Source organism: Ptychodera flava (genome assembly GCF_041260155.1).
Source record: "Ptychodera flava strain L36383 chromosome 23 unlocalized genomic scaffold, AS_Pfla_20210202 Scaffold_24__1_contigs__length_23054250_pilon, whole genome shotgun sequence".
NCBI lineage: Eukaryota > Metazoa > Hemichordata > Enteropneusta > Ptychoderidae > Ptychodera > Ptychodera flava.
The window spans coordinates 9,860,876-9,872,669 of NW_027248278.1; the positions used below are offsets into that span (position 1 = coordinate 9,860,876).

Below are 11,794 nucleotides of genomic sequence, written 5' to 3' on the forward strand. Positions count from 1 at the left end.
CAAGAATTTGTTAAATTCATTCACATAAGCAAAGTGTGTTTACAGTACATGACTTTGACACTTTTAATTGTGCCTTAAACGTAACCACTAGAATGTGTATCTAGATCTTTGACAGCTAGAGCACTGCAGGACCATGTATCAGTAGTGACTCCTGTCTAGAAGAATATTATTGAAACTAAAATGTGTCTGAACAATTATACTTATCATACTGTAAGAGCATACCAGTAGAACATACCAGGATGCTTGCATCTAGAATTTATTGATACTTGAGCATACATTGATTTGATCTGCATGAAGTGAATATGCACGTTGTGTATTATTTCATACTTGTGTATGGTTGCTAAAGGTCTATCCTTCAATCAGTTTTTATGATGTTTGTATACAGAAATGTAAAAGTGTTTTGTCAGAGGAGAAAGTAAAGTGGTTATTCTTAAGTACAGAAAAGAGAATAGATATTTTTTATGCAGTCTCCAAAGTAGTAAGTGCCTTTGATAATGGTTGACTTGAAGATTAGTCATAACAATACTAATCTTAACAATCCTTGTATACACTGTGACTGACGATGCCATCTTTGCCATCCTTCTTCTATGTGAGTCAGTTCAACATTCAATACAGTATCATTGATTCCTATTGTAATTCGCTCCAACATTTGCCATGATTCTCTACTTCCAGTCTATTATCAATAAAAATGCAAAAGAATGGATGAAATATATGAAACATGTGGATGTAGAGTATCTGTGTGTTCCTCTTAAAATCATTGTATCATTACACATTTAGTGTTAGTTTACTTTCAGCCATGAATTTTTACCAGAACACCTTAATCCTCTTTCTACCTGGCTCCATTGACAAACCATAGAAATAAATACAACCTGGGAGAAAGAGGATTAGATATTACAGAATTAGTTGATTAGGTGTTTGAAAACTAAGACATTTCTGCTATGGCTTCCATAGTTAATACTGTATATATTAATAATAGACCACTTAAAACTAAATGTCTGCAGAGTAATTAGCAGCTTCTGTATACGCAGGAAATGAAACATGGACTTATCCCATAATTGAAGAATTTGCCTGAGTATTCAGTGATTTTAGTGTGATCAGAATTTTTTCTTCCTATTCCTACTGCTGGCAAGCTTATAGCATGACATTTACTATCATTTTAACTTCTATTATTTGCCTCATCTTTCTGTATGTTAAATAAAAATCCTTAAATAAATTATCCAAAAGTGCAGAAAAATCAGAGGGATATGCTGTACATTGATTTCAGAAAGAGGTAACGGCATATATACAGGTAATTACGCCATCAAATACATTTAAGGTAGAATGAGCCACAGGGACAGACATTTGGACTCTCAAACTTTGACAATTCTATTCTAATCTACCATTATGGGGGCTCTCAAACTAATTTGTTGACCTCAAAATATCTTCCTGGTTTTCTCTGAATTCTACCCTCTGCAGGGATATGGGCTTTGGGGAAACTATTCCTTTGTCAAACATTTGACAAGTAAATTCAAATTTTAACGGTCATTTCGATTTCCACCATTTCAAAAATTGGTAATATTACAAAGGAAACAGAACATACAATGTCACAGTTGAAAACATTTACCCCTATGCATTGCATTGGACTACACTGTGCAGTTTTTGTGAAAATTTCAGTGCAGATCTGCACAGTAACCACGGTTTTTGCTTTTCCGCATGGGACAGTGATTTAATGTTTGGGCAAACATTTAATTGCAGTGTAACTTTTATCTTATTCAAAATTGCATATACAGTCCCTGCTGGTAGTCATTAATAAGTGTACACACACGTAAATTAATACATTCTCACAAACTTATTTTAGTTTGAAAGTAAAATCATAAAAATAATGCTAAAAGATACAGCTAGTAGGGCTTTAATGCTGTTGGAGAAAATTTTCGCTGCCTCAGTTTTTTGAAAATCAAGAATTTTTCTTTTTCTCTATAGAGTTAACACTGAGATGAGGGGGCAATTTTCAGCTGCAGCCAATGACAATGCACTTTTAAAGGGGTCCTTATTATGATGACTAAAGATATATTGTGCATGACAAGTAATGTGAACTGACTAATTTTAAGTCCAGTGGGTAAGTAATTTGCTTTCCAACTGAAAATTTTTTCGACTTATTAGCATAACAAATGCTGTACCAGAGAAGACAAAAATCAACATAAAATGTAGTCCCAAAGTACATTTGTAACATATTATATAACAGAGATTGGTCATTTTACCTTAATGTGTTCAGATGCCTTAGTTTGGTCACTTTTCATGTGAATCCATGCACCTATGCGTATATCACAGGATTTATTCGTAGCATGTTGACACTTAACTCCTACCATGACATTAATTTGAGCATTTTCATCCAATGCTTCACCATTGGCACCGAAGGGACTGAAATGTTTAAGTAAGAGAACTATGGACCTGCTTTTCACTATCATATTTTCATTGGACAGAGTTGCCAAAGAACCATCAATTGTTTCTGTTACACCAGTAAATTTCCATGACTCTGCATGGTGGCACAGTGGGGGATTGTCAATACCACTTCTCTTTGAAAGTTTACTCCATCAGGACCACAGTTGACTATTGGTGTAAGACGAATCATTCCAGCATCAGATGTCACATTCAATTTGTTAAAATCACTTAGATGACAAAACACTGGTTGTCTCTGACCCTTTTCAATGGCATCTGGTGGGATATACAGTGCAACATCCTCATCTTCCATCTTCAGGTAACCTCCTCTGTCATCAAACACACTTCCTAGAACTTTGTATCAGCACCAGTCATGAATACCTCACCAATTCCACAGTTTGCAGCAAATTTTTCAAATTCTTGAATGATCTTAATTACTTGTTTTCGAGATACCTGAAATGTGTCAGCGAGAAGCATTGATGAATCAAATGTCTGCTCAAATGTTTTAGTAAAGAAAATACTTATGTCAACTTTTTCACAACTGTACAGCACCATGACAAATTTTTGAGTGGAGTTGAATATTCTGTAAACTAAATATTCTACGTCACATCACAGTCCCTCTATCCATAGAGGGACTGCGGTCACATTGATAGACAAGGACTTAAATTGAACCTTCATAGAATGCTGGTACCCCAGCTACCAAGTCAAAGAGATTGGACAATGTATATAATTTGCACCCAACTTTGGGATTTGTAAATGATATTAAATGAACTTTTCATCATGTTCTGTATGATATCATCATTTTTACAAAAGTATACAAATACTCACCCAAGTAGCAACACTTTGTACATAATAATTTTGAATAATGTGTGTCAAAGCATTTAAAATCTGTGGTAGTTTTAGAAAAAACATTTTTTCAAAACGGTGTAAAGTTTTGCAAAAGCCTTTGACTTTTAGTGCTGATAATGATCAATTTAATGTAGACTCTTGTTGCATGATATGGCGTAATATAGTGTCCGTCATAGGACACAAGTGGAAACAATGGATGCAAACCCTTGGATATTATAGCTTTATGTGTTGGAGAGCACAGCTGTATGTACTCTGTTCCCAATCTTTATAATGCCAAAGATCAATGCAAAAAGATGTCTGTGTCTATTGATCACTACTCTTGCATGTCTCTGTTATATCATTACGTTTCCAGCATATGCAAAACTCACAGTGTATGAGAACAATAGGACTCTGAGATTGAAATGCAATGAAGGTACACTTACCAGGTTGTCATCTTTTCTAAGCAGACTGCCTGTCTTTTCCGTTTCATCAGTATTAGGGCTGCTTGGATTTGAGAGCTGTCGTTCTGTCTTACAAACTGGATGTCCTTCTTCACCCGATTGTTGCTGTGTTTCATGCTGTAGATGTGTAGGTGACGACTTCTGACTTCTGACATTTTCATGCGTTTGGAGAATGCTGCTGCTACTCCCTTTTCAATAGCCCTAAACTTGGCAAACTCCATTAAAAGGAGAAACATTGTCTCCTCTTTCACCAGGATGACAGCGCTGTCTAGAGTTTTCCACTCACTTCCAGATTGTTTGGTGACTGCTGTAAACTTCCATGAGTTTGCACTGGCTGCATAATGAGGTAATGCAAGTATCACCTCTTTCTTGAACTTTACCCCTGTAGGGCCACAGGTGACCACAGGTGTCATGACAACCATGTCAGAATCACTTTGACTGCACTTGTCGCTATCTACATAGAAGTATACTGGCTGTCTTTGTCCTTCTTCAATAGCATCTGGGGGGATATATAGCACTATATCACCAGGTGGCATCATCAGATACCCTCCTCTATTGCCAAAGACACTACCAATGAAGTCATGTTCCTTGTACACATGACCAAGCTCACAATGCCCGGCAAAGTTGTCGAAGCATTTGATAATCTTATCAATCCCTTGTTTGTCCTGATTGTCACTGGGTATCTGATGTATATTAGATTCTCTTTCCTTCTGCGTTACTTTCTGTTGGATGCAATCCAAAGTTCCTGAAGATCCACTTTCTGGTGACTGTTGTATTGTATTTGTCTCCAGCTTGTGAGTTTCTTCTGTTACAGTCAGATCAAATGTGGGCTCTTGTCGTGTATGATGAACAGGCGCAGATTTTGTGTTGTAACTACACTCTTTAGTGTTGGTAGGATCATCAGTGGGGGCAGGAAATGGGGAGTCCAGGCTATCATTTTCTCCGATACCAGAGTCAGTACTGAGATATCGTTCTTCATCACCTGATCGCCTATTGCGTACTTTGTCCTTCTTTGAAACTTTATTGATACAGTTGTATAGGTACATATTATCAAGTTCACAATCTGCAGGAATTTCGTTGTCAGAGATGAGTATCCTGTTTGTCTCTTGCTTGTTCTGATTCCAGCTATGATGTTCCTTAGATTGTGACACAGAGTCATGGCATTCTTTCCGTACTACTGTGTGATTGTTGCTTTCTGAATTTTCTGAACATGCACTTTCTTTTGAGCAGGGTTTTGTACCAATATTTATTTTATGTCTGTTAATGTCAGTGGCAGCTTCTGTAACAGTGGAATTAGATATTATCTCCCCGCTTCTGTGAGGAACAGGTGCAGATTTTGTGTTGTTGCTACGCTCTGTTGTGTTGGTAGGATCATAGGCAGAAAATTGAGAGTCCAGGTTGCTAGATTCATGTCCAATATGTTCATTTTCCCCAATACCAGAGTCAGTACTGCGATATCGTTCTTCATTAAATGATCGCCTGTTGCGTACTTTTTCCTTCTTTGTAACTGTATCGTTGAGTTTAACAAAATGACTTTTAACACTGGTACCTGCACATGTACGTTTGAGTACATATCTGCTGCAGAAGTAACCCCCTCCCACTCATCATCGTCTTCACAAGTAGAAGCCATATCAGTTGCCCTCCAAAATGATCTTCTAACACTGCTTCTGATAAGAGACAATTTTTCAATCATGAATGCTTACTGATAGAATTATCTCTTTCTTATCACAAAATTCAGAGACATGATAATATGGCAGGAATTCAAGCACAATTTTGAGACATTTATGTACTGTGGATTTTGAGTTCTAGCTTAGCAAAGTAATTATGGAAACATATGGAGGAAAGAAATAGCAGAACTTATTAATCAAATACACTACAAGCTGCTGAAAAAATAGTTTATTTTGAAATGGTTGGCTAGTTAAATACAAAAAAAACAGATTTGTACTTTATACAAAATAGAAAGTAAGCATTTATTTTCATGAGGTCAGATAATGTCCTGTTTTACAAAGAATTCATTAACAGGAAATATGGTTGTGATTATAAAATTGTGCATGGTTTGCTCTCCTTACAAAATAAATTGAATGAAATAGAAATTTCAATAAGCAATAAGTAAATAAATAAATGTAAATAAAGTAATCAATACACATTAAACTATACCCTGATCACTTCTTTTGTTGAAAAGGGTAGTATCTGTTATTATTATGGCTTCCTATGCTACAACACATTGAAATAGGAAACTTCGATTTTTCCTCTGTTTTTATGTTATTGAGCAATACAAAATGAACCAATAATGACTGACAACATAATTACTTTGTTATTTGTTTAAGGTAATACATATAAGGGGAAAGAGTAATGTTTTACACATAATGTGAATTTGTTCAAATGAATGTTTGTATCAAAAATGTGCCAATGAGAAAGAAATGGGCAAAATCCAGCAAATTGCTAAAGTTCTACCGGGTATAAGCACAGGAGAGATTTGGGCAAAACTTGGTATGACAAGTTCCTTCAGGTGACTTTGGTAAGATTTTTTCAAATTGTGGTGACATTATTATATTTGTATTTTGGGGGCAATTTTTCCCAATTTTGGTCAAAAAATTACTGTCTCTGAAATTGCTGATTGAATTGCTTTGAAACTTGGTATAAATTATCTTAGGGTTGACTTCTGTTAGACTGAAAGATTCCGTCGCGTGCGGGCGCTCCGGCGCACTTCTGTCAGATTTGTTCAAATTGTGGTGAAATTTTTATATTTTTGTATTTTTGGGCAAGTTTTTGACATGTTTGTTCAAACAAATTATCTCCTTTGAAACTAACTGCATGTTCATCTGTTTGCTTTGAAACATGTTATGAATGTAAGGGCAACCTCAGCATAGAATGTTCAAATCATGGTAAAATAATCATAGTCATACCCATGGCATCCATAATCCAATAATACAATGTCAAAGCTCTTAATACATAGTCAATTGTTATACCGATAAACATAGATGCAAAACAGCACAGAACAGACGGTAAATTTCCGGTACACACAACAAAGTTAAATTCATGAAAGAAAGATACATGGACTTCTGACCAACAGACCAAGAAGTTATGTCAGATGTTTTGAAAATAGTAAGCACATCCTATTTATATTTGTATTTTTGGAGCAATTTTGCCAATATTTGGTCAAAATATCATCTGCTCTGAAATTCCTGGTCTGATTGCTTTGAAACTTGATGTGCAGGTTTCAATGGGTAAAATTGTTTTGAATTTGCATATTTGTATTTTTAGGTCATATTTTCCTTTTTTCGTCAAAAAAATCTCTGAAACTGCTAGTCTGACTGCTTTGAAATTTGACATGATGCATGTAGCAATGATCTATATCAGTTTTGTTTAAATTTTTACAAATCTTCAACATTGTATTTTGGGGACAATTTTTGTTGTTTTAGGTCCAAAACAAAGGCCAAATATATCATTCTTGAATTCCATGGTCCTATTGCAAAAACTTGAGAACCGCTGCACATTTCACCTTTGCATTTGGTATGTAGATGCATGCTCAACTGTAAATGGGAATTTTTTCTAATGAAGTTCTCATTTACTATAAAAGTATGCTAATGAGCAGCAAAAGTGAAACTCTCAGTAACTGCAAGTCAGAATTTTACATGTTGAAGATGATTTCTAAAGAAAAACCACCAAAGAATTAGTTCAAATCCAATAATATGTTGTTTTTCTTAAATATGACTTCTTGATGAATTACCAAGTTGACATTCAAAACAACTCAGCCATATTCCAAACCCTTAAAAAATGGTCAATCAGAACAATAGTACCAAGCCACAATCTACATCATATTCACAAGTTTCATAGTGACAAACTCGATATGACAAACAGGAAGAGCACAGCTATGATACTAGTAGACAACAAACAAGTACCGGTACACACACAACAAAGTCAAATCTGAAGAAGAAAAATCTATGGACCTCTGGTAAAGACAACTGAGAAGTACAGTCATGTCCGCAGAAGAAAAATATATAACGAAGCAAAGTTGTCAAAATTTTGACTCTGTGATTCATTCAGTTTGTCATTAAGTCCAATGAAGCACTCCAACATACCAGTACAGATACGAGCACATACCTTATCAAAGCACTATATACATTGCTCACCTAGTGTAGACTTCTTCAAGGAGAATTCTGTTCATATGCTGTCCCCAAGGCCAAAAATTTCACTGAACTTCCAATCTGAGTTAAACTTGCAACCAGTAGCTGGTATGGCTGTAAATGGTTATAAAACCAATTAATGGAAACATCTTAAAGTTGTCATGCAGGAAAAGGAAAGAATTGCAGTTGTTTTGCTTCAGACCATTTTTATGTAGTTATCTATAAATTGTGATTACTCACAGTAGAGGTATTGAGTACGGCCCCCCAGTAGCAAAGAATAAAACTCTACAACTTGGCAAAATGTCAAATCTATATCCTTGTCGAGGTAATAAAAATGGACCAACAGAACTTGATAGCATTAATGATTTTGTGAGCCAGTAGAATTAAAATCTCTGTACACTATACCGTAACATAATTGAACAGAAGGAAATCATGAACTTCTCATTGTTAACACAAAAAATTGAGGAATTTTGAATTCTCTCTCTTGGAAATAGAAGTATGTGCACTCTTAATCTTTAATAAGCTAACCTGTTCACCCCTAATTTCTAGTGAACAGGTCCAAACTCACCATTGATAATAATAGGTTTGGGCCAAACTTTGTCACTGAAAGCTAACCTTTGGCCATTTCCTCTGGGAGACTCTAGCTCTTCTGGCATGTTTGTTAACCTAAATTTTGCATATTTTTGAGTAGGAATGAAAATGCTCCTTAAGTATGGGACAACAGCATTAGATTTGGGTTGATCGAAAATTCGATTATTTTATGTGATTCAATATTATTGAGTTATGGAGTTAGGATGTGTTTGTTGTTGAAATACTTGACTTGTTTTGTATACCGGTATTTGTTGGCGTCTATCTGTGCTGTGCTGTTTGTGTTTGTTATTATCGAATTTGTCACTATGGAACTTAATGACAATGGTGTAGATAATTTTACCATTGTACTAAATCTGAAGTCCACAATATGCTTACTTTGGACACACTGAAGTGCAAATGGGTGCATTCTTTCTACACATTTCTTTTTCAAGCTTATAGGACATGCAGATGCTCTTCCTAGGCTCATTATTGGAAGAATAGCTTTTAATCCACACTCACCATGTGGGCAGATCATCAGATGCTCTTAAATAGAAAAGCTGAAACCCTAACATACTTTTCACCACATAAAGTTTGCAGCAACTTTATACTGATAAAAGTTAAAAATGGGAAGTGCTAACAGGTTTGAAATAGTGTTTCAATTAAAGCTTAAGTCTCTGTAGGGGGGTTTACACGTGTGAGTTAAGTCCGGAGCTGACACCGGAATAAATTTAAACCTGTGTCAGTTGAACGTGTGAACAGACAACACCGAACTAACAAAGAACTAAATTAATTCGGTGTCGGAGGGCTGGTCCAGGTTCGGTGCTCCGTACTAAACAATGGCCTATTTACACGTGTGACCAGAACACCGAACTAAACGCCGAACGATATCCTGTCTTCGGGCTTGCGGTCATTACCACAATGGACGGTGTTCAAGTAAGCTCTGACGATCGCGGCAACAATTGGTCACAGGAAGAGATCAGGCTACTAATGTCAATCTGGAGAGACGAAAACGTCATCCTTATGATGGACGGCACGTCGAGGAATCGGCAAGTACAAGTGTATGAAGTCGTCGCTGCCAAGGCCAGGGAGAAAGGACTCGAGAGGACAGCGGGACAATGCCAAAACAAAATCAAACGGTTGCGAGCTCAGTTCAAGTCCGTGTCCGACAACAACCGTCGTAGTGGCAGAGCTAGAAAAACGATGCCATTTTACGATGAGTTGTAGGTAGTAAAGGGAAAGCAACTGGTAGTAAAGGGAAAGCAACTCCACACATCGTTCATATTTGGGTTGTTTGCGTTTTGTGTATGATATGTGTATAATATAAGTGTATATCATGTTTGGCTGTTTTATGTAAAATGTTGCTTGGCCATGGCGAGACGTATACCCGTAATCTACGTGTCTTGTGTTAATCCGCACTGGAGCGGAGAGACTACTGATACTGTGACACTGCGATCCTTTCCATGAAGGCGCGACTTTGCACAATTTTTAACTATCGGATATTTACAATCTAGTATCGAAGTTTGACATATCGACGATTTCGGGACTAGTATCGATACTAGACGATACTAGAAAGACTTGCCTGTGCCTCGGCACGCCGGATCTGTGAAATCTCCGATATTTACCCGATATTTTTCGGCGATTTGGGGACTCTAATATCGATACTAGAGGATACTAGAATGACTTGCTTCGTGCCTCGGCACGCCATATCTGTGAAATCTCCGATATTTACCCGATATTTATCGGCGATTTGGTGACTCTAATATCGATACTAGACGATACTAGATTCAGTCAAATCGCAAATACATGGAATATCCGATATATATCGGAGATTTCACCACCTCACAGTTCTGGCCAAACCCGACTTCCAAGAACTGACTCTACCTTCGATACTATACGATACTAGATTCAGTCAAATCGCGCGTAAATATCCGATATATATCGGAGATTTCACCACCTCACAGTTCTGGCCAAACCCGATTTCCAAGGACTGATTCTAGCTTCGATACTAGACGATACTAGATTCAGTCAAATCGCGCGTAAATATCCGATATATATCGGAGATTTCAGCCCTTTATAGATCGGGCTAAGCCAATCTAACTTCGATATTGTATAGTCTAGTAGCCCTAAATATCGGATATCATATAAAAGTGCAATGTCGGGTGTCCTCCAAGTCGCTTAAAATTCATTTTTGATTGGTGAGACGTGTTGAATGGTTGATTGTTTTTATTTGGTAATATGTTGTTCCACTTACGTTTGGTAGGGAAGCTAGAATGTCTACTGTTTGATCTTGTTGTGTTTGTGTAGGTTCGTGTGAACCTGAGTTTGAGCTATTGTAGTTTTTGTGAAGTCTGGCGCTTATAAGTGTGTCGCCTATATTTCTGTTCCTTCTATATGCGATTATTGGTTGGTTTTGGAACAGTTTTTTTAGTGTTTCGTCTTTTTCAAGTTCACTCCAGTTTTCTGTCAGGGCTTGCTTGATTTTTGTCGTTTCGATGTAAGGGCTATACGTTGTTATGAAGACTACTGTATTGTTGGTGGCGTTATTTCTTTCGCTTAACAACATAATGGCATGGTTGATGATTTTTGTGATTTTTACATGAAACACCTGAAATGTAGGTAAAAAATAGCATTTTCCTAATCATCAACCTCAGAAAATTGAAACTTTCAAGAAAGGTGAGTGTTGTGATGAAATGATTAGATTTTACATAATTATGCAAATTGTTTGTCCGAGAAATATTTTTTTTACAATAAATAATAACACACGCCAGCAAGGGCAAGATCACGATTGTTTCCCGCCCAAGGGTTGGTGCTCATGACGGTAATATTGATGATGCCCGAGCCGAAGGCGAGGGGACGTATCATCAATATTACCGTCATGAGCACCAGCCCGAGGGCAGGCAACAAATCGTGATCTTGCCCGTGCTAGCGTGTGTATTAATTTTATTACACCGAACAAACCTTGTTTTCGAAAATTTGCTCAGAATGCGGTCAAGTGTCGATCGAGACTCGCCACAGTGAAACGTTCTATTTGTTGCTCGATCGCAATGCTACATGAAGTTGACGTCTAAAAACGAACACAGTGTTGTTCAAGCTTTTCTCGTTTAGCCTAATGTACTAAACTTCGTCGTGTACTTCAGGTCGAGCTAATTTCTTGTGCCTTTCCAAAAGTCATTGCTTTACAGAAAATACCAAGCAAATGTATGCGACGATGTGGTGCGCGCAGAAAGGACGCGCGGTATTCCAGAACGTGGTTGCGGGCTATATCAGTGCGCGCGACAGGGCGATATCAGTGCACGCGACAAGGCTATATCACCTGAGCCATGTTCTATCACTTTTGTTCTATATCACGTGAGTGAGGCTCAGCCAATCACAGTACCTGAATAATACGTGAGG

At 37.1% G+C, this 11,794-nt stretch overlaps 1 protein-coding gene across 1 annotated transcript; it reads right to left on the reverse strand.

Moving 5' to 3' along the window:
- Positions 1–557: 557 nt before the first annotated feature.
- On the reverse strand, positions 558–8,056 carry LOC139124614 (uncharacterized). Its single transcript, XM_070690745.1, has 4 exons — positions 7,809–8,056; positions 3,687–5,371; positions 2,238–2,868; positions 558–673 (listed from the first exon to the last, which is right to left on the reverse strand). Exons 2-3 carry the CDS (start codon positions 4,748–4,750, stop codon positions 2,850–2,852), a joined length of 1,083 nt encoding a protein of 360 aa, XP_070546846.1. The 5' UTR covers positions 4,751–5,371; positions 7,809–8,056; the 3' UTR covers positions 558–673; positions 2,238–2,849.
- Between the last annotated feature and the right edge of the window lie 3,738 nt (positions 8,057–11,794).

What these genes read in the sequence shown, in the direction of transcription:
- LOC139124614 (XM_070690745.1), bottom strand. Translation starts at nt 4,750, where the DNA reads ATGTACCTATACAACTGTATCAATAAAGTTTCAAAGAAGGACAAAGTA.